Source organism: Chaetura pelagica, unplaced genomic scaffold, assembly GCF_000747805.2.
Source record: "Chaetura pelagica isolate M959 unplaced genomic scaffold, ChaPel_1.0 scaffold184, whole genome shotgun sequence".
Classification (NCBI taxonomy): Eukaryota; Metazoa; Chordata; class Aves; order Apodiformes; family Apodidae; genus Chaetura; species Chaetura pelagica.
The window spans coordinates 1,160,868-1,183,314 of NW_009953184.1; the positions used below are offsets into that span (position 1 = coordinate 1,160,868).

At 48.7% G+C, this 22,447-nt stretch overlaps 1 protein-coding gene across 1 annotated transcript in view; it reads left to right on the forward strand.

Moving 5' to 3' along the window:
• LOC104388462 (villin-1-like) overlaps window positions 1–19,155 on the forward strand; it is a 35,756-nt gene extending 16,601 nt beyond the window's left edge. Inside the window, exons 4-20 of the mRNA XM_009997333.1 lie at window positions 975–1,171; window positions 3,008–3,116; window positions 3,420–3,530; window positions 4,969–5,168; window positions 6,058–6,136; window positions 7,474–7,572; window positions 9,055–9,208; window positions 10,227–10,327; window positions 11,001–11,138; window positions 11,396–11,554; window positions 12,396–12,563; window positions 13,306–13,451; window positions 14,150–14,294; window positions 14,943–15,131; window positions 16,862–16,930; window positions 17,725–17,982; window positions 19,042–19,155. Coding sequence (XP_009995635.1) covers window positions 975–1,171; window positions 3,008–3,116; window positions 3,420–3,530; window positions 4,969–5,168; window positions 6,058–6,136; window positions 7,474–7,572; window positions 9,055–9,208; window positions 10,227–10,327; window positions 11,001–11,138; window positions 11,396–11,554; window positions 12,396–12,563; window positions 13,306–13,451; window positions 14,150–14,294; window positions 14,943–15,131; window positions 16,862–16,930; window positions 17,725–17,982; window positions 19,042–19,155 — 2,436 coding nt within the window. The remainder of the gene's footprint in view (window positions 1–974; window positions 1,172–3,007; window positions 3,117–3,419; window positions 3,531–4,968; window positions 5,169–6,057; window positions 6,137–7,473; window positions 7,573–9,054; window positions 9,209–10,226; window positions 10,328–11,000; window positions 11,139–11,395; window positions 11,555–12,395; window positions 12,564–13,305; window positions 13,452–14,149; window positions 14,295–14,942; window positions 15,132–16,861; window positions 16,931–17,724; window positions 17,983–19,041) is intronic.
• Window positions 19,156–22,447: the final 3,292 nt, after the last annotated feature.

A 22,447-nucleotide genomic window follows, 5' to 3' on the forward strand; every position in this document is an offset into this window, starting at 1 on the left:
GCGAGCAGGAATTCAGAGGCAATTTGTGTTACTATGTAGTGTGATATGAGAAAGGGAAGGGGAAGGAAAAGGATAGTGGTGTCTCCAGGAAAAGAAATCACGGTGCACATTAAATTTAAAAAGCTGCTCTATGAGAAAAGGGTCCTTTAAGTTTTAATACCAAACTCTACAAAGGTAACAGGTTGAACACATGCTCAGATTTCCTTGGTGGCAAGAGTTACAAAAGAGTGTCAGACACCCTTCAACTCAAATGTATATAAACCCCATAAATGCCCTCCTGAATCAGATCCCTGGCTCCATTCTGAGCTCCCAGGGAGCACCCCAAGACTGTCCTGTTTCTGTCTCTGTCCCAGAAGAAGGGCAGAACTGGGAAAGGCCCTGGGAAATGGCTCCGTGGTTTTGCCAGGTCTCCCAGGCAAGTGTGTGCCAACCTGACACTCTTCAACTTAAATGTACATAAACCCCATAAATGCCCTCCTGAATCAGATCCCTGGCTCCATTCTGAGCTCCCAGGGAGCACCCCAAGACTGTCCTGTTTCTGTCTCTGTCCCAGAAGAAGGGCAGAACTGGGAAAGGCCCTGGGAAATGGCTCCGTGGTTTTGCCAGGTCTCCCAGGCAAGTGTGTGCCAACCTCCTTTCAGTGGTGCCCTGTGATAGAACAAGGGGCAATGAGTGCAAACTGGAGCAGAGGGGGTTCCATGTGAATATCAGGAAGAACTTCTTTCCTGTGAGGATGACAAAGCCCTGGGACAGGCTGCCCAGAGAGCCTGTGGAGCCTCCTTCTCTGAAGACATTCCAGACTCAATGCATTTCTGTGTGACCTGCCCTAGAGTCTGTGGTGGTCCTGCTTGGGCAGGAGGGTTGGATTCAATGATCTCCAGGTGTCTGCACGTGGATGTGACTTGGTGATTCTGTGTGACATACACACACGGGCTGGGTTTTACAGCCTCACTTGTCTTTCCCGCCTCCTCCAGACCAAACGAACCTCTCGCGGCACCGCTGTGGATTTGCATTACTGGATTGGCAAGGACTCATCCCAGGATGAGCAAGGTGCAGCAGCCATGTATGTCACCCAGCTGGACAATGCCCTCAGAGGGAACCCCGTGCAGCACCGGGAAGTGCAGGGACACGAGTCTGAGACCTTCCAAAGCTACTTCCGAAACGGCATCATGTGAGTAGAGTAAAATACTCGACAGTGAGGTGGGTCCTGGTCCCTGGGCTTCCCTCTGATTCTCTCCATCCACTTTCCAAATATCTGAAAAATAATGGATCAGCACTGAAATTGGTCAAAATTCAAAAGAAAAACAAAACATTTCCATTTTCAGGAAGTCAGTTGTCAGCACTGGCACCGGCACCATGGCATTCTGTTCTACTGGTCCTTTTCCCAGATACCTGCTGCAATTGCATCTTAATCTCCCTGTTGTTCACCCTAGGGTCTTCCTTCCCCTCCTCCACACACTTTAGATTGATATGCCCACTCAGAGCACTTTAGATTAATATCCACCTAGAAGAGAAGTGCTGATTTGGCTCACACTGGGACTAATATTCCTGCAGTGGAAGGAGAGCTTGGCTCTGGACTTTTGCCATCTAAAAGCTGAATCCAAGCCTGTGGTCTTTGCTCACTTTGGAGTCTTTGCAAGGTGTTTCTAATAGTTGCCCTTCAGGACCTTTCCTGGCAATAAGCAGCTAAGTGCCTTACTTTTAGACTGCTGGAGAAAACAAATGAAAACCCACCCTTGGTCAATACCTTGTCTCCCAGTCTGGGTTTTGATACCTCTGTATTGGGAGTCTCCACAACCTCTCAGGATTTTCCTCAGGATTTTGGTGAGGCAGAAATTGTTTTTACTCTCATCTCACAGATGAGCAAAGGACAATGAAGGGCTAAAATTCAGACACACAAAAGCTTGTAGGTTTAAAAGTCTAGTTGGAAACTTGTCTGCCTTTGAAATCAGTGTGAGTTAGACTTCACCTTGGTCTAAACGACATGCCCAAGGTCACACAGGAAGTCTGAGGCAGGATGAGAAATGAAAGAAGGCTCTTTCCACACCTTGGTGGACTAATCAACCAGAGCATCCTCCTGTAGATATGTTAAACTGGACCAAACCAGTCTGAAGTACTCAGGCACACACCTGACCACACTTGCATTCTCCACCAAGCTATGATAAAATACATTCATTGCCCACAAGGCAAAAAAAGAGAGAAGACTCTCAGCAACTGCCTCTTTTCCCCATAAGTGGCAATTACATTGTGTCAATTGTTACTGTAGGGTGAACACTGGATCTGTTTTCTGAAATGGTCTAGGGTATGTGGAATTGGGTTAGACTTGCCTAAAACCCAGGAAGAACACTCTGGGACTTCTTTGGGGGACCATGTCCTCTCATGATGTGCTTGTGTCTTCCTGGCAAAGTTCATGGGAAGGAGGGGGTGGTGTCATGCAGTGCCAACAGCACCCATTGCAAAGTGGGTGCTCAAGAATGGAATAACAAAACTGAGAGATTGAACCTGGAAGTCAGTGTCATGTGCCTGTTTACAATTGCATTTTCTTCTGCTTATGGCAACTATTTCCCATCTAAGCTACTTTTAACAGAATAACTACTTTGCACAAAACCAACTCTTAGCAAAAAGTCTGTTTTCTGCAAAAATCCGTTTTATTTTTTAATTGGACATGTGTGGAATATTTCAGTTCTGAGAGGCCACTGCTATGGTCAGTGGGATTTTTGCTTTGATTGTGTTATGTTTCCATTGCCAACCCTGACCAGCCTGTTCATCCACACTCCCAAGAGGCACAACAGCAACACAGGATCCACAACAGAAGGACACTGTGAGGAGTCATGGTTTGACCAGGGACCACAACATTAGATCATTTGATACTCCATTTTTAGGACTCGGAGATTATACCAGCTCCAGATTTTTTTACCTGTCACCAAAAACTTGAGATGCTCTCAGAGGAGAGAGGGGAAGGTGTTTTCTAACCAGCTCTAACTCTTTATTCCCTGCTACACAACAGCTACAAGAAGGGAGGGGTGGCCTCCGGCTTCAAGCACGTGGAGACCAACATGTACAACATCAAACGCCTTCTTCATGTCAAGGGGAAGAAGCACGTGTCAGCCACAGAGGTAAGAAGAGCTGTTTATAGATCATTTCTCATTGCCTCTCCTCCTCCACCCATTTTTGACCTGGTTTGCCTCCTATTAGCTCATCTTTGCTCAGGGACCCCCACTGTGGGTTCATTTTCAAGACCTCCCCAGGGGGGTTGGAATTGCCCTGAGAGAAGCCATTTGGCTCTGGGAACAGCCAAGTGCTAGAAGAGTGACACGTCCCTGCAGACCAGTGTTGTGTCCCTGGGCGAGTTTGCAATGGTTGTGACTTGCCCTCTTGTTGTGTCCCCATAGATTTCCCCTTTCATTTCCTCGTGACAGGTAGCACTTTCCTGGGACAGTTTCAATAAGGGTGATGTTTTCCTGCTGGACCTTGGGAAAGTGCTGATTCAGTGGAACGGGCCCAGCTGCAGCATTGCTGAGAAAACTAGGGTGAGTACAGACCCTTGGATTTACTAGCAGTAATTTTTTGATGTCTGGAGGGGAAAAAAAAAAAGCAAAACAAAGCAAACAATTCAGCACTTAATGTTTGCAAAACAAACAACACATGAATTAACAGGGAAGATCATGATAAATCATCTACTTGCCCATCCACTGGTATCAGAGGGCCAGGGAAGTGCTTTGCTCCACTTCAGTCCTGGCCTCAGCATGTTTGTTATGGAGAGCTGTGAGGACATCACTAACTCCATCTCCAGGGGGGCACCCAGCTCCCTCTGGGGAGGTCCATCTCCATCCTTCTGTTTTCTGTAGTTTGCAGGATGTAGGACTAAAAAAGTCAGCAGTACCAGCAGGTTTAGCTGTGGTAACTACCCCATGGGTAGGTGAATTTTAATTATTTATTTTTTTTACAGCATCACAGGGAATTCCAGCTTGGTCAGTATGAGACAAGCAGGAATACATAACCCAGATGTTGATAGGTCAGATCCATAGCTCTTAAGGCACTTTGCAAGGGGATCATTACCTTTATTTTACTGGTAGAAGAACCAAGGTATGGAGATGTAATAAAGCATGATACATCAATGGGTCATCAGCAAAGTTGATGGCCAAACTCAGCCAGTCTTTGTACACATTGAAGGCAGGTGGGTCTGTTCATCACATGGTGGCACCTGATGAGCGAGGACAGAGAGAAGCTTTGTAGGGAAGGTGGTTTTCCAGGACACGAAGACTAGGGGAAAAATGCAATGGGGGGTGGAAAAAAGACAAAGAAACCCTCAGGAAAGAGAGAAGGGGGAGCAGGTAGAGAGAAGGCTGCTGTGAGGAACAAGCTCTGGTTCATCTCAGGCCTGACACTCAAACAGGTCATTTCCTAGGTCTAACAAAGAGAGGCCCCTTTCAAAGATATTGTGGGAAATAGAATTCAATGGAAAATGGAGACTGCAGCCTCATTAGTTGCTTGGCATTTCACGCTGCTTTTTTTTCACAGAAAACATCCCCCTTTTTTTTGAATACTGAAAACATTTAAATGTAAAATGCCAGCCCGGGGTCCCTCAGCTCTGCAGCATCCAGCCTGGTTCTCCCCAGCGTGCCTGCATCTCTCTCCCAGACCACTTCAGCAGATCATTGGACCTGCTCATGTGCAGTCACAGGGAGGCAATCCCTGTTGTGCCTGCCACATGCCTGTGCCCTGTGGGAGGGAGCACCAGCAGTGCCTGGAATGAGCAACACTTTCCTGAGAGTTAGTTAATAAACGGGCACTGCAGGCACATCCCTTCTGTGTTCTTTTTAACAGCGGGATTTGGAGGAGGCTGGAAGCTTTAGAGAGTTGTCCTAGTCTGGCTGGGAGTGTGGGTGCTGAGACAGTGCTCTGGGTGTGAGGGTTGCTGAGTGCATGGGGTGGGTCGGGGCTGACTCCCTGCGGGTGCCGGTGCAGGGCCTGGCGCTGGCGCGGAGCATCAGGGACAGCGAGAGGGGCGGGCGGGCGCAGATCGGCATCGTCGACAGCGAGAGGGACTCCCCGGACCTGATGCAGATCATGAAGATGGTGCTGGGCGAGAGGCGAGGGGAGCTGCGAGATGCCATCCCGGATGCCAAAGCGGACGAGCTGCAGAAGGCAAACGTCCGGCTCTACCAGTAAGTCCGGCGGAACTTACTGGTCTCCGGTGGGATCATGGAATGATAGAGCGGTTTGGGGTGGGAGGGACCTCAAAGATCCTCCAGTTCCAACCCCCCTGCATGGGCAGGGACACCTCTCACCAACCCAGGTTGCTCCAAGCCCCATCCAACCTGCCCTTCAACACTGCCAGGGAGGGAGTGCCCACATCTTCTCCCTGCAAAGTCATCATCTCAAGCCATCCCGTAAATACAAATACAGAGGGAGGAAATTTGGGGGGCAGCTCAGCATGGGTGGAGCAGATCGGCATCGTCGACAGCGAGAGGGACTCCCCGGACCTGATGCAGATCATGAAGATGGTGCTGGGCGAGAGGCGAGGGGAGCTGCGAGATGCCATCCCGGATGCCAAAGCGGACGAGCTGCAGAAGGCAAACGTCCGGCTCTACCAGTAAGTCCGGCGGAACTTACTGGTCTCCGGTGGGATCATGGAATGATAGAGCGGTTTGGGGTGGGAGGGACCTCAAAGATCATCCAGTTCCAACCCCCCTGCATGGGCAGGGACACCTCTCACCAACCCAGGTTGCTCCAAGCCCCATCCAACCTGCCCTTCAACACTGCCAGGGATGGTGCAGCCACAACATCCCTGGGAAACCTGGGCCAGTGTCTCTCCACCCTCAGAGGAAATAATTTCTTCCTAATATATCATCTGAATCTCCTGTCTGTCAATTGAAAGCCTTTCCCCTTCATCCTGTCAATCAATGCCCTTGTAAAAAGCCCCTCCCCAGCTTTCCTGTAGCCCCCTCAGGTACTGGCAGCTGCCCTAAGGTCTCCCTGGAGACTTCTCCAAACCCCATCCTTGCTCACAGCAAGTGCTGTGAAGCCTGACTCTGCTGGGTGACTGTCTTCCAGTGTCTACGAGAAGGAAAATGACCTGGTGGTACAGGAGATAGCCACCCGGCCCCTGACACAGGATCTGCTCCAGCATGAGGTGAGAGAAAGGCATCCGCCCTTACAGTGATGAGAAAAGGGGTTGGTGGCTTGCTTTGTTTTCTGCTGAGGACCTGTTTCAGTGGGATGCCCCATTTCCCAAAAAATTATCAGCCTATTGACCATTCAGATTTCTCAGGTGTCCTCTGGAAGCAGGACAGCTTAGCCCTTCTGTAGACTCAGTGGCCAGAAGCAGATGGTACATTGAAGCTTTTCTAACAAGAGATGGCAAATTGAGCCTCTCAGTCAAGGGTGCTATTAACTTGGCAGTCAGAGTCAAGAAGAGCTGCAGGCCAGGAATAAATTCCAGATGGGAATGAGGCTTCTTAATACCTCATGTTCAGGGATAGCCCTCCTTCTGCAGAATGCAGAGCAAATAAATACTCAGCTCACAAAATCAGGGAGATGTGTTTTCCTGCTGTTGCCAGTGGCTGCTCTCAATGATCCCCCCTGGCAGGACATTCCTTACAGACCTTCTGCCCAAAGGCTTTGAGAAGACAGAAGCTTTCCTAATACCCTTCTGGCTAATATTTGCAGATGATTGCTCATCCTTAGTTCTCTCTCCCATGCTGCAGGGCTCCAAGCTCCCTTCTTCAGCCTGGTGGCAGCCTCGTTACATTTCAGTTCCCTTTTACAGGCACGTGAAGCTTTTGCTTTTCTTGCCAAAGTTCAGACTGAGGAACGAGAAGCCTTTGGTCCCACAGTGGGTTGTCAGTTGGGAGCACCAGCTTTCTGCAGTGGGGACAGGCTGCCTAGCAGCCATCTCACCCCCTGCCAGTTCAGGACCCTGCCACTTCCACAACGATGCAATATTTTTAGCTCCAGAAGTGGGGCACAAAACATTGGTGCAGAAGATGTCTGGTCTGGGCTTCTCCTGCTCCTTCAGTAGCAGATCTGGCATAAAGGAGCATCACCATCAGCAGGCTGAGGATGCTATTTCAGCGTCCACTTCTCCTTGAGCCATTTGGAGCTGGGGTTTCTGCTTGTTTGGGAGCATCTCTCATGAGCTGGCAATGGCCGGTTTTGAGCAATGCCCAAGCAAAATACATATTTTAACCCATTACAGTTCAAGGGCAGCTGTCTGGGTGTGAAGTCAGCACACCCTGCATTGTAGGTTGGTGGTAGCTGAAGCCCATTCTTGAACCACAGTAAATCCACCTGGTGTCTCTGCCTAATGGTTGCACCAGGATTAGGGCTCTGCAAGGCAAGGAAATGAGCTAGATCTACACCTAATATAAACCTTGAAGAACTATCCAACCTGAGTAGGCAACAAATGGGGACGTTTACCTGTGCAGAACTTTTTACATCTGATTTTTTTTTTTTTCTGTTTTCCTTCAGGACTGCTACATTTTAGACCAAGGTGGCTTTAAGATTTATGTCTGGAGAGGAAAAGCCTCCAGCCTGGAAGAGAAAAAAGCAGCTTTCACTCGAGCTGTGGTGAGTTGTGATACAGTGCAAACCATGTTGTGGGAGGTTAATTAAGTGCTAATCTAGATCCAACCACTAATTACAATCCAGTGCTGGTCTTGAGGACCTGGCCTGTGTAGTAACAGATAAGATGAATGTCTAATGGAGGCGTGATGACATAAATCCAAAATTGTTAATCACCAAATTGCACTAGAAGTATGACTTGTCACTGTAACTAGGAAGAAATTTATTTATTTTTTTTTTAAAAAAAGAAGTATAAAAGAAAATACTTTGTTACACAGTAAATGGTGGACTTCCAGAATCTGTTGATTCAAGAGATGGTGAAGGCAGAGAGTATCAGCTGGTGGGATTAGACAAAGTCATGGTCAACAGGTCCATAAACAGATAATAAAAGGGCTCTTATATCCTCTCTAAGATCCATGGCCTGACATTGTGAGTGCTGGGGAGAGTGAAGGGATCACTGCAGAGAGCAACAAAGCTTAACATCAGATGCTTTTTAGTAGGCAGTCACCTCTGCAAATTCTGGCCGTGAGCTACACATGTAGAGCAAAAGGTGTCTCTCTCTTTCGGTGTGGCAGGTGGGAGGGATGGGAAAAACCATCTGCTCTGCTTTTCCCTGGGGATAGTGTGTGGCTGCAGTATTGACAGCAGAAGAGGAATGCTGAAAGCCCACAATCAAGCTCCTTCCCTGAACAGTGGCTGTCAGCACTGAACCTCCAGGTCCTCCTGGAACCTGCTGAGATAAACACAGGAGCAGTTCCCCAAAACTGAACACCATGGCAGAACACTGACCATTATCTTTCCTTGCACATTGTACCAAACACCTCTGTTGAAGTGTTTTGTTTTTTTTAACTCAATAGTAGCTCTATTGCAAAGAAATAATTTGTTTTTAGAGAAAAAAGAAGGAAAAACCCTAGAGATTTGTAAGAGTTTAGTCCCTTCAGAACACAGATGATGCTCTGGGGCACTTACCTGCTTCCATCCCTTCCCTGTGTTAGCACACATGCTCTCAATCATGCTACAGGGAGGACAGTCTTCCTGTTTTAGAGAGGGGCAATGTTTTTTTGAGAAAAGCAAAAACCTCTTGGGTCCTGGGCACACCCCTTCACTGCTCCCACCCCTCCACTCCCAGATCCATCACTAGGAGCCACCTATCTGAAACAGAGGAGGAGGAATTTCATTAGACTTCTTGAGTGAGGTTTTTCTTCTAAACTAAGGTGCCATGAAGAGAAGTTCAGGATGTCATCCAGGTGACCAGCCTCCAGGGGCAGGGTTCCCCCAGCCACAGAAATAAGCATGAATGCTACAGTGAGAGTTGTAATCACCTCCATGTATAAGTCTGAATGCAAGTTTTGGGGTGAATCTTGCCCTTGGTCATTCCACTGTGTGCAGCAGGGAACGTTCACTCTTTGGGCTGGTTCAGGTCCCCATCCCTCTTCTCAGGTCTCTTGGTGTGTCTCCAGTAATAATGTCCTTGTTCAACCCCACTAGGGCTTTATCCAAGCCAAAGGCTACTCTTCATCCACCAACATTGAAGTCATCAATGATGGAGCAGAGTCAGCCATGTTTAAACAGCTGTTCCAGAGGTGGACAGAAAAGAATGAAACCCAAGGACTGGGCAAAGTCTACACTACTGGCAAAATTGGTGAGCATGTTTGTCCTGGACTTGGATTTCTTACCTCTGCTAAGCAACAGCTGAGGGAACATCACCCACATTAACTGTTTGCTGCCTTCAGTATCTTGAAAATCCACTGCACATACTTTTCATGCCTTGCATTTCCCACCTTCTTCAGTAGATGCAAAGGACTCAGGAACTGTGCAACATTCAGGACTCCTGAGGCTTCTTACATGAACCAAACTGCCACTTATTCTGAATGTAAATATTGGCAGAAGATCACTCTCTTCTAAAAAATTGTCTGCAACACTTCACAGTTGCAGAAGCTCCTGATTTTCTTTATAAAGGGCCAGTGCTGCACCTGATAGGGAAGTGTTGAACAACATTCTGCTTTCATTTACTCTGGCATCCACCCAAGTCCCTCCTGACGTCAATGGAATTACTCTGTATGTACATGGGGTGTAGATGGTGCCTCCATTTATCACCCTGCTGAAGTGAATTAACCCCAAAGAGTAAACAATGCCAAAGAGAGAGAGAGAACTTGCTGATGAATGATGGGGTGGTGGCAGAGTTACCAAATGTCTCCGTCAAGAGTAGCTTGAGAGCCACAAATCCCTTTCCCTTGTAAGTTCTCTCTTTTTTCTCCACCTCTGTCTCCCTCCATCCTGTCCATAAATTCTCTCTTTGTCACGAGCTGGAGAAATGTAGCCATTTTGTTCCTGAAAGCACCATTTTAAATGGAGAGAACTAGGTATAGATTTGGAAAACAATTCTGAATTTTCAGTTGGGAGGCAGCTGATAGTTTTACCAGCCAGTTACTGGAAAGCACTGTCTGGCCAGTTGCCAGCCTGTAGCAGATCAACACTGGAGCGTTGATATTCCAAGACCAACCTTGGTTTACTGGTGGCAAGACTGGCTTCTTGCCACTTGGGACCAGGATTTTCTCAGGTGTACGATTGTGTGTGTGCGTGCATGAGGGTGATGCTGAGGGTTTCTATGTTCTTGTGCATTCACTGGGTTCTTGTTTTCCTCCTGCTGGTGCATGCAGCCAAGGTGGAGCAGGTGAAGTTTGACACCACTCAGCTCCATGCCAGACCAGAGCTAGCTGCTGAGCAGAGGATGGTGGATGATGCTTCCGGGGAGGTAGAGGTGAGAGAGCTCCTTTTGCTGGCAGAGGATGCAATAACCAGCATGTTTCCAAGCATCTCTGCCTTTTCACACACAACAGCTGTATGAAGAGGTGAAGTTGTGCCCACCTACTGTGCTTCCACCCCAGGAAGCCTGGCTGCAGCCAGAGCAAAGTGCTTCTGAACTCCAACTAGTGCAGAAGTTGCAGCAGCTCAAGGGCATTTCTCCTCCAGTTTAGCAAAGCAGTCACCAAGGTGACTCTTCTCCTGCCACGTGTGTGGGTCATGAGACTGATACAGTCAACCCCCCTTCTCACACCCTCTCCCAGTCAGGTCTGTATCAACCAAACTTGTGCAGAGTAGAGGCCTCTGTCCCATTCTTGTGGCCTCCCATGGAAGATGGAGCTGGTTGAGACAGGGTCTGTGGGGTTGAGAGAGACCTGGGGGCTTCTCCTCCACGAGAGCCACTGGCTGCTGGAAGTCCATTAATGGGACATATTGTGACAGTCACTGGGGAGACCTGACTTTGCCAACAAGTACTTAATCAAGCTGGGGGAACATAGGCTGGCATCCAGGAGAGAGAAGGGTCATCCTTCCAACTGAATATTTGAACGTCAGTGCCCTGCTAGCAAAGGAGCTGTGCTCTGCCTTCATGTTGACTCCACTGCTGCTCACCAGGGTGTTTCTTTCACCAGGTGTGGAGGATTGAGGACTTGGAAATGCAGCCAGTGAATCCCAAGACATACGGGCAGTTCTATGGGGGTGATTGCTACCTGGTGCTGTACACCTACCTGAGGTCAGGCAGGCCTCATTATGTCCTCTACATGTGGCAGGTAGGTCAAGCCAAAGCAGAAGGGACCACGCTGTGTCTGCTGGAAGCCTGAACTTGAAAGAAGCCATTGCACGCAAAAAATCCCTGCTCAGGCATCCAGAAGAACTCAGAAACCTTTTACTCACCAGTTGCCCCTTGCAAATAACCCAAGCTGTGCTCTGCAGGCAGCGTGGGCACTGAGTTCAAGCTGGCATCAGGGAGAGAGCCAGCAATGTCAGACAGACAATTGAGACCCTTCCCCTCGTCTCCCTGCCCCAGGGTCGCCATGCCTCTGTGGATGAGATCACTGCCTGTGCCCTCAATGCTGTTGAGCTGGACAAGAAGTACGGGGACGAGGCCGTGCAGGTGCGGGTGACCATGGGCAAGGAGCCCACACACTTCCTGGCCATCTTCAAGGGCAAGCTGATCGTTTACGAGGTAACGTGGGGCCGTGGGAGGTGCAAGCACCAAGAGTGGCTTGGCAGTTGCGACGGAAGCCCAGAAAAATGGGCTGGTACTCAGGAAAGGAGCCTGCCAGGTCTGGCAGATGGAAGTGGTGGAACGATTCTGCTGGCTTCCAAGTAGGCAGAACACCTTATGTGTAAACAGTCTTGGACTGATCCAGACTCACCTGTCCACCCCTGAGCTCCTGTGTTAATGTGTGATGCTCTTTCCAACCGTATCCCCAAATATTTTGCACAGTTACCCTGAGACAGTCCCTCTGTGAATTACAGACACCACTAGACAGAGAGGATTGCCCCAAATACCCTACAAACAGTTACGTGGTTTGAATTGTCCCTGTCTGAATGCTGTCACCTTCACTACTAACCCACTGCACGTGCTGCTCTGGCTGCTGACATCTGTGGTGGAGACACTGCAAAGGGCTGGGGAAGAAGGGGTTTGCCCTCAGGGTTGGCCTCACCATACAGCTTCCATGGCAGATGTTTAGCTGAGCTGAGAGTTCAGCTGCCTTGCCCAGTGGACATGGCAAATGCTTTGCAGACACTAACGTCTGCTCATGTTAAACTTGACCATCTTGGCAGGAGCTGGTCAAGACAGAGTAATCAGGGAGAAATGTGGACGTCGTGTTATTGGGGTTTTATTCTGACCTAGAACCAGAAGGTGTTTGGTTCTCCTTAGGTTCTCCGTGCAGGGCCATGGTCTGTTGTTGCTGCAGGTGTGAGCCCCAAAGCCTTCTTCCTCCAACAAGTTGCACCAGGGGTCTGTGTGTCCTCCTCACCTCCCAGTGCCATCCTTCCCTCCCTCTCTCTCCTGGCAGGGAGGCACGAGCCGGGCTCAGAGGAGCGCTCCGGAGCCAACCACCCGCCTCTTCCAGGTGAGGGGCACGGATGAGATGAACACAAGGACCACGGAGGTGCCAGCCCTTGCAAAAAAAGATTGCTGCGTGCGGACCACCAGCCAAGTCTGCTACCTGTGGTGTGGGAAGGTGAGACAGCAGCGAGTCCAGGGGAGCTGAAATTCTTGATGTGGGGCTTGAGTTTCCTACCTCCACTGAGCTGTGGAGGGGTGTCCTTGGGCAGGTGGCCTATGAATTTCAATGGAAGAAGGTGCACCCAGAAGACGACTCCATCCGTGGAGGGTCAGCGGTAACACAGCCCTCCCTCCACAGAAATAACCCATCCTGGGGTTCACCTCACCTCATTTTAGATGTTCATCCAGCTTTCAGCTGGACAAAGCACCGCAGGTTCTCCAGCTGTAAGAAATGAGCCAGAAATAGAGGATATTCATTTCTTCTGGGTTAGTCGTTGTGTTTCAGGATGAGATGGTAGATCCATCCAAAGCAGGATGGTTGCCTAGAGAAGTTGCAGATGTCCCATCATCAGAAGAGTTCAATGCCAGGTTGGATGAGGCTTGGAGCAAGCTGGCCTAGTGAAAGATGTCCCTGCCCATGGAGGGGGATTGGAACTAGATGATCTTTAGAAACCCCTTCCAGACTAAACCATTCTATGATTATATGAGTGTTGCTCTAGATGCCATTGGCTGCACTGAATGTCCCTTTCAAAGGCTACAAATGGATTCTGAGTTACCAGCTCAGATGTGACCCTCAAAAGCATTCAAGCAGGTCTAAAACTCTCCAGAAGGAGGGTAGGGCCAAACCACCTTTTCAACACAGGTAAGTTTTGCCAGTCTGTCCCCAACTCCACCTCAATCTTGTGTCCTGAACACAGGGATGCAGTGGAGATGAGAGAGAGATGGCAAAAATGGTGGCTGATATCGTTTCCAAGCGGGACAAGCACACCATTTTGGAAGGACAAGAGCCAGCAGAGTTCTGGGAAGCCTTGGGAGGCAAAGCACCTTATGCCAGTGAAAAAAGGTAACAGTGACCTGCTTGTTCCTCTGGGCTTAGCCAGGCAACATTAATCAAGGGATCTAAACTTTTCAGGAAGGTGATTAAGCACTTTGATACTGTGTCCTCACTAAAGGGAGCACCAAGTCAGGCCATCACCAAAAACTTGGTCAGAAACTACACCACTATGTCTCTTTCCTAGCTTTTGGGTCAGGCCTTCTGTGAAGTAGAAGCTCCAGATCCAAACTCTGCAGGCCTACCACACAGTGACTCAATCCCATATCTTGTCCTTAGGGCTACATGAAGCACATGCTCCATTTCCAGGCATTATTAACTTTATGGGCAGCCCCAGAGGATTCATGAATCTACATCTGCTTTGGAACACCCTGGGTTTCTCCAGCCCTCTGGGCGGGTGAAGGGTTCCTTTGCAACCAATTGATCGGATGTGAATGTCACCTGATAGCAGGCTCATCTCCACAAAGAAAGAAGGGTTCTGCTTTTGCCCTCTCTGGCTGGAGATAAAGTTACCTTTAAAATTGTGTAAATGGTTCAAGGATCCCCTGAGACCCGACACTGCCCGTCTTCCAGGCCCTCAAATGAGTGTTGCCATCTTCCCACCTCTTCCATCAAGGTCATGACAAGCAGTGCCAGGGCCCTGCAGTGAACCATGAAGGAAAGGTTTCCATCTCTCTTGCTTTTTCTTTCCCTGCCCGTGCCTGAGGAAGGTTTCAAGAGCCAACTGCACACTACCAGCCTCGCCTCTTCGAGTGCTCCAACCAGACGGGTCGATTCATCATGACAGAGGTGGTGGGCTTCTGCCAGGAGGACTTGGATGAAGATGATGTCATGCTGTTGGACACGTGGGAAGAGGTCAGCACTGACTCCCCCTTTCCCTCCTCCCCAGACATATTTTCAAACAGGTCATGGCTTAATTTGTCATTCTGAGTGAAACCAAGGGCAAAATGCCTTCTGTCCCATCTCCAAACCCCTTCACCGTGCTTGGTCAGACTAGCAGAAGTATGTCCAGTCCTTCTAACCCAGGAAAAAAAACACTGCCCTGCTTCAAAATGGGGGAAACTGAGACCCCTGGTCCATGCCATCCAAGGTGAGGTGAGCTGGACCTGCTCCAGGCTTTGCCAGCAGGTACAATAGGGTGGCACCCAGAAATCCTGCCCCTTGTTTTTCAGCCCCAACGGTGAGGACTTGCTTTAGACTGTAGGAAACTGACCCCAGGGTGTTTGCTGTCTGAGGTCAGACGAGGTTTTGGCCACACAAGGGCTGGGTTTAGCTACCTTCAAATGTACAAGAGCTGTTTTCTGAAATATTTGTGCTTTGTGCCTGTCTCTACAGCAAAATCCTTCCGGGCTAGGAGTAAAACTGGGATCAAGATCCCAGGTGTCTATTGGGAAACGACATTTCCAGTCTTATCTCTGCATCAGATGGCAGGAAAGAACAAAACAGCCATGTCTGCACAGGTCCTAACTCCTCCCTGATCTTCAACACCTTCTCTCCTTGCAGATTTTCCTCTGGGTTGGCAGAAACTCCAACACGTACGAGAGGAACGAGGCAATTGCCTCGGCTAAGGAATATCTCAAGACCCATCCAGCAGGGAGAGACTTGGCAACTCCAATAATCCTGGTAAAGCAGGGCTATGAACCCCTCAACTTCACAGGATGGTTCAACGCTTGGGACCCCTACAAATGGAGTGTAAGTTGCTGGAAGAGCCTGTGGGGTGCACGTGTGCTCAGCATATAGAACATGAAATTGTCCCAGGAGCTGCCTGGGGAAGAGAGAAATCCTTTCTCTCCTCTTTCAAACACACAGGCTTCAAGTAATTTCAGGATTACAGTGAGATTTGGGAATTGCTTGTGTGATCAGTGCATTTGGCCTCACTTCATCTTGTCAGGACCCAGCCTGGGACCCTGGTTGTCACAGAATGGTTGGAGGGAAGAAAGTGTGATGTACTGAACTCCATGCAGACCATGCACCAGCCAGCCTGGGGGGCTGGGAAATATTGGGAATAAAGGGCAATCTTGGAGGGGCTTTGGTGGTTCACAGAGGATGAGTTCATGGCAAAGAGCCAGGTGGAAGCAATGCTGCCAGGCTGTGCTCCTCAGTTCCTGCCACCCGATGGCACTGGTGGGCATGGCTGAAGGAAATAAGGAAAGAAAAGACAATGGGCATCAGGGATAAGCTCAGCTCCCTGGAGGTGTTTTACCAGACCCTTCCCAATGAGATCCTCCCTTCTCACTCCTGTTCTATTCTACAAACATCAGCTCTCAGCCGGTTCACAAGCAATCCCAGGTTCTGGTTGGACCTGATGATCTCAAAGGTCTTTTCCAACCCAAAATGATGCTGTGATTCTGGGTGCACAAAGGGGTGGAAGTGAAGTCCAGTGCTGGAGCCTGCAGGTGGAGCAGTGGGGCAATGGGTTGAGGGTCCTCAGGGGACTTCACACGGCAGGAAATTCTCATCCAGAGACATTTCATTTCCTGCTGCTGGGTTTGCATCATCTTTCTTTGCAGGCAGAGTGGTGCTGGAAAGCCTGTCTTGGCAGCCAGATTTGGATAGATAAGACAGCAACTCCCAGAGCACTGACCCTTAAAACAACATTGATACTTAGAACAAAGGTCAAAACTTGTTGTGTTTGGGTTTTTTTTCCTGAGGAACTGCTGAGAAACAAGGATACAGCTTATAAAATAAATGCCTCTAAAAATATCCCCTGTAGGCAACTTCAGTGACTGCAGACAAGCAATCACAACTGTTGACATCCCAGAAACATCTGGTGTGTTCATTGCTCAGTTTTGGGGCTGAATCTGTTTCCTCTGCAGTCCATGTGTTTGTGGTTTTTGTTCTTGTTGGGGAACCTTGTTGGATAATTCTGTTTAGAACTGACATCTCCTGGCTGCTTAGGAAAACACAGTCATCAGCTTTGCCAAGATACATTTACTAAACCCTTTTTTTTTAGGAAATAAGAGGTAGATGGTAATACCTGACACCAAATTACAAGAAGCCAGGGATTGAGGCTTTGAAAAATCTGTTGCTTTAGCTAAATTAATCAGGGAAGGGAAGGGGGAAAAATAATATAATTTTATCCCAAATGTTCATGCATCGCAAGATTTATTTAAAATTTAAAATATTTAAATCCAGCAGTAAATTATTTCACTTGATTTGCCTTCAAGTCTTTACATTTCCTGATTTTACCTGTTACTGTTCAACTGCAAAGGCTAAAGTCTGTTTGTTCTTGTATTCTCAAGTGAAAGCTCTGATCCTGGCACAGCCTCCTGGTTCCAGGAGCTGGGGATTGCAGGAGGCACCAGCTGCCACCACAGTGTGGGCACCACTGGGCTTTAACATCCATAGGATCTCCTTCTGCCATTAGAGAACGGGAGAATGTGGTCATTAAAGGTGCTTCTCACAACTCTTTTTACCTTTAGGATGGCAAGTCCTACGAGGAGATGAAGAACAGCTTGGGAGATGTGTCGACCATATCAGAGATCAAAGTGGTGAGTGGTTTCTCCACTGTGGGGGTGGGAAGCACCTGGGTTTAAACACCTCTACGTCCCCACCCTGTGGACATGAAGGCAAATCAGAGCTGTGCTCCTCTGTGAAAAACCAAGGGAGATGTGATTAATAACCCATAAAAACACCCAGATCTCCCGGGTGATCCAGATCTCCAGTCCTGCAGAGGCACCTGTGGGCAGCTGCTTCCTAAACCACCCCTGCAAACAAACGTGTGTGTGGCTGAAACAGTGATCAGATAACCATTGTATGAGAAGTTTGCAGTGCTGTGGCCCCTGAGAACCTGGACAAGGGTCCTACAAAGCACAGAGAGCACAAGGTCCCAACAGCCCCAAAAGTGATTGTCACATGAGATGGGTTCTGCCCTGGACAGGGGCAGGAGGAAGGAATTAGCAGGGGCTTTGACCCAGGGGAGATGGCAAAGTGAGGAAGGGGCTACACAGGTAATTTAGAGCTTTCAGACGTGATAGGTTATCTAATATCCTGCTGTTATCTTGAGAAATAAACAAAACTACTGTAAGTATCTCCAGTTATTTCTGAGGGCTCTTATTAGTCCTGTGCTTTTAGCAGCCACAACACCAAGATGTAACACTGATGGAGGTGCTGGACTCATGTTTTAGTTCTGACCTTCTCCTTGCAGCTTTGGTTCTCCAAAGCAATAGACTAACACGTAGTCCATGTCAGGAACAGTCCCCCCATCAGCAACAGAGAGAAAGGTCCTGGGATAACCCCCAAGTTGCTCTGCCAGAGCCTTGACATGCTTTCCTCCATTTGCCAGGACCTTAACAACATCAGCCTGAACAAGAGAACCCTCAGCACGACCAACTTGGCTGGATCAAGTGTGCCAAGTGCTTCCTCGGAGTATAAATCACACTCCAGCCACAGCAACAACTACAGCAACAACTACAGCAACAGCAGCAACCACAACAGCAGCCCTTCCCTCCTGCCCAACGGTGAAGGAGTTTACCCCCGGGAGGTGCTGATGGGCAAGACAGTGGATGAACTCCCAGAAGGCGTGGATCCCACCAAGAAAGAGGTGACAGCACTCCTGGTTTGATGCCTCTGTAGCTTCACTTGGAACTTAGTTATTGGCTGAGTGCACAGGTGCTTTAAGTTGTGAAGCCCTGCTGCAGGTTCAAGGAGATACAAGGTCTCATCAAAAAGTGGGAGCTTCATGTGAGAGGAAATTGTGGTAGTTTGATCCTAGTTTAAGTGTTTCTAATTAATTTATTTTTAATGGCAGAAAAATGACTTTTAAATAGTAATTAAAATATATATATATTTTCTTCAGAAAGTGTTGCCAGGCCCTGGCACAGGCTGCCCAGGGCAGTGGTGGAGTCACCATCCCTGGAGGTATTTAAAAGCCATGTAGATGTGGTGCTGAGGGACAGGGTTCAGTGGTGGGCTTGGCAGTGCTGGGTTAATGGTGGGACTTGATGATCTTAAAGGTCTTTTCCAACCAAAAGAGTCCCATGATTCTATGTTTGACCAATGTCTTGCCCCAGCAGGTCTTCTGGCAAAGGCCAGAGAGCTGATCTCAGCTGATCTCACAGCCATGCCCAAGTGCCTTGCAGCTGGGCTCTACGTGAGTGCTCTCCTCTACCCAAAGCACAGAGGAACACTAAACCTCCACTTCCCACAGAGTCATTCTCAGTGCCACTGATGAGCCCAATACCCACAAAACTTTCTGTCTTTCCAGGCCAGGGGGGAATGGAGTGAAGGGGAGATGCTTTCCCTGTGAATGGATACCTAAGAAACAACCCAAAACTTTGGCCAGTAGAACTTCTCCAACACACCATTAATTGTCCCAACCTCAGTATGATTAAGCAGGGACTAAATTCCAGCCAGGCCATGCTAACCCCTCAAAACTACAGTGTCCCTTTGGGCTGGTGGGCTTTTATTCCCCTGGTGCTTTGGGAAATGGGATGAGGAACAGCTGCTGGGGTGTTGCACTTCCCACCACGATGACAGGAGCTGCTGGCCTGGAGTCAGGGGTCAGCACTGGCACAGTGAGGAAGGGATGCAGCCTATGGAGGTGTCCCAGCCTCTGCCAAAGCCAAAGCTGACCTCTCCTTGCTCTCTCTTCCCACTGCAGTACTATCTCTCTGATGCCGATTTCTACGACATCTTCGGGAAGTCCAAGGATGAGTTCTACCAGATGCCCAAATGGAAGCAGCAGAATGAGAAGAAGCAATGTGGACTCTTCTGAGACCGCAGGGGCCATCTGGCATCCAGTGACTCTGGGACCAACCCTCACTCTCTGAGGAGCTGCAGAGAAGAAGTACAGACATTATTGCTCAGTGAACCCAACCCACCATCTCCATCAGGCCAAGCTCCTAAGCAGTTGCTCCAGCAGCTGCTGATCAGGGGGTGGCTCCTTTCTCCCTGAAAACCCTGCACCCAAGGAGGCAAAACCTTTTGCACTAACGACTTTGCAGGATGTTTTTGCCTCTTTTTTGACACTTTATTGCTGATTGCCATGAAGACAAGTGTGTGTCACACAACCTATTGTAGCCTCTTTCCTTTTTGTGAATCGCCTCATGCACAAGGTCACGATGTTCCTTCATTTGTAGAAGCTTAAAATTAAGCAAGACAAAGGCCACTTGCAGCTGCTATGGAAATTTTGGGTAGGGAGAAGAGTGGGAAGGCCTAGGACAGAGGGGGAGCCTTGGGTCCAGGAAAAAAGGTACTGGAGTAGCCAGATGAGTGATGGGGTGACTCATAGAGTGAAATTAGTGAGTTCAGACCCTTTTCAGCTTGCAGAAAAGCTGCTAACAACAGCAAGAATCAGTTACACACCAACATGCACAGCCCTGTGAGGGTAAAACAAATGAGAACCTGGCTTGGAAAACCCCAATTAGTTATTAGGAACATATTAGTTGATCTGTTTCAAGAGGATGAGATTCAGGGCTAGACACAGATTTTGGTTTTGACTGCCATACAAGACTGTTTTCTCATTCAGACAACATCTCCTATCTAACCTGGCCTCCATGGGCATAACGGGGTGATCCTAGGAGTCCATCTGCCTGCAGACCAGAGCCAGGAAGGTTTTGGGTATGACCTGAGGCAGAGTGTGTCCCATTGAAGGTTTTGTCAGGGCTCCACCCCTATGATGTCCATGGGGCTGAGAATGCCCGTTCTGCACTGACCGAGGGGCAGGAGGAAATGTTGGTTACCAAGGGACACAGCTGTAAATGAAAGGAGGAAACACAGAGGTTTAAAAACCCAAAAGATTTGATTCTGCAGCTTTGCTCCAGTTCCAAACTGATCGGTGATTCCAAATAAAGAGCCAGCAGCATCACTGGAAGTGTCCTTGATCAGTGTGTGGGGTAGGACGGCAGAAAAGTTCTGTAGGGCCACAGATCCTTCAAATACCTGGTTCTTAATGGGATTTAGGGTTTTTTTTTAAAAAAAAAAAAAAGAAAGAACAAACTGAGGAGTTGAGGCCCTCCCTATTCCCAACCACCACATAGCCAGGACTATTTGCCTCCCTATGCCCATGTACCCTGCCCCTGAGACCTCCCTCACTGCCCATGGTGGGTACTTGGCTGTTCAGCAGTTGGCTTTACTGCCCACCCTTGCTGCAGCCATGTGGGGATGGAGCTGAGGAGCTGCAGGCAGCTGAGGGCTGAGTGAAGAGCTCCCACCCACGCTACCCAGGACCATGCAGAAGTGGTGAATTGTCCCCATCTGGCTGGGCTGGAGGCAGGGAGGTCCAGGCAATGGGGTCTTCTGGACAGATCTTTAAGAACTGGTAGTTAATTCAAACAAGCCACAAGCTCCAGGTATGAAAAACCCCACAAGGACCAGTAGCTTTAAAAAACTGAAGCATGTCTATCTTCAAGTTCTCATGTGTTGCATTCAAGGAAGACAAAGAGGCAAATAATGACAAGAAATGGGACTTTTTCTAGATGTTTTTACCTTTAATAATCGTTAGTAACATAGTTGGAACTTCCAAATATATATTATTTTATTTCAACAACATTCCCTTAACTCTGTAGTTGTACTTGGGGGGGGGGGAAATAAAAAAAGTTACCCTTTGCCATAAATAGTGGGTTGCTGTTCCAAACACTCTGGTTGGGGTGGGTTACCTCTACAGTGCAACTGGGACCAGGCTAACACGTGCAACAGTTTCTACTGCCACTTCAAGGCCAGGTTGGATGGGTCTTGGAGCAACCTGGTCTATGGGAAACCCACACAGGGGGTTTGGATCTAGATAATCTTTAAGGTCCCTTCCAACCCAAACCTTTCTGTGATTCTCTGATTTCTCTGTGTTAAAAAACGACAGGTTTGGGTTTTGGTGGTTTTTGGTTTGTTTTTTTTTCTATAAAAACACAAAATTAAGACAGTTCTACTGCGTTAAAAAAAAAGACAGACAAGCCTTACTGTCAGTTGAGTGCATGTCCATTGTCATCAGCAAAAGAAACTCTCTGAGGTCCCTTTGAGCAGGTTTCCTTTGGGGTCAGAGAGAGAGAAATCTGCTGCTCGGCGGCTCCTTTCTCCTTCACAGGACAAGGCTTTGAGTGCAAAGGGACCTGGCTGGGAGCCAGGCAGAGTAGTGCTCACCTGTTTGTACTTTTTATTGTCATACAAAAGGAAAAGTCAAGTCAGATGACACGTTTCTTTGTAGTGCAGGTTTCTTGTTTAACCTGTTAGTAGAAAAGAGGAGAATCCTGTCCCCGTTCAGGACTTCATCCTGGGACAGATGGCAGAGTTCCCGAGGCTGCAAGAAGTCACCAGGCATCTGGCTCCTGGTTTCAGGGGTGGGAGGGATTTTATTGGGGTTTTTTTCTTGCAGTGATGTTGGGTGGTTTGTCCAGATGCCTGACCAAACCCAACCCAAGAGCTATACTCAAAGGGAGTCCCTGCTCTCTCGCTAAAAAGCAACGTTTTAAAAAGAGAAACATCACACTGAAGTGAACTAAAAACCACAGCTGGATTGGTGGAACAGGTAGAAAAGGGTTGATCTCAGCAGCAGCATTAGGATGTTTCCAGGAGAAGGTCGATGGCTGTTTCACATCAGGGGTCTTGTGGAGCACCACCACGTGCTGCTCCAGAGAAGGCACTGGGGATGTGGAGGGACCCTCGCGTCGGCTGAATTCCCTTGAGGTCTGTGACGGGGTTCACTGTGCCCTGCAAGAGCTGAGCTGCTAATCACAGTCCTGGATACTGACGTACACAAAGAGGGTGGAGGAGGAGTAGGGGTCTCCGTTCTTGGTCAGCAGGTGGATGTGGCGGTAACCTGGGAGCAGAGACACCAAGTGGCCTTTAGTCCAGCTGGAAAAACGTTTGCTGGCATTCACCAAGACCCTGAAACAACATCTCCCTGTCTCAGAGCATTTTGGGCTCAGAACCCCACAGAACAGGCAGGTCTGTGAGGCTTTTGGTAACAGATGGTGCCACAGGTGACAAGGGGACCCCTTCCCCAGAGCCAGCATCACCAGCTGCCCAAGAAGCCACTCTTCACCTTGCCCATACTCCAGAGAGAGGATCTGTTCTGA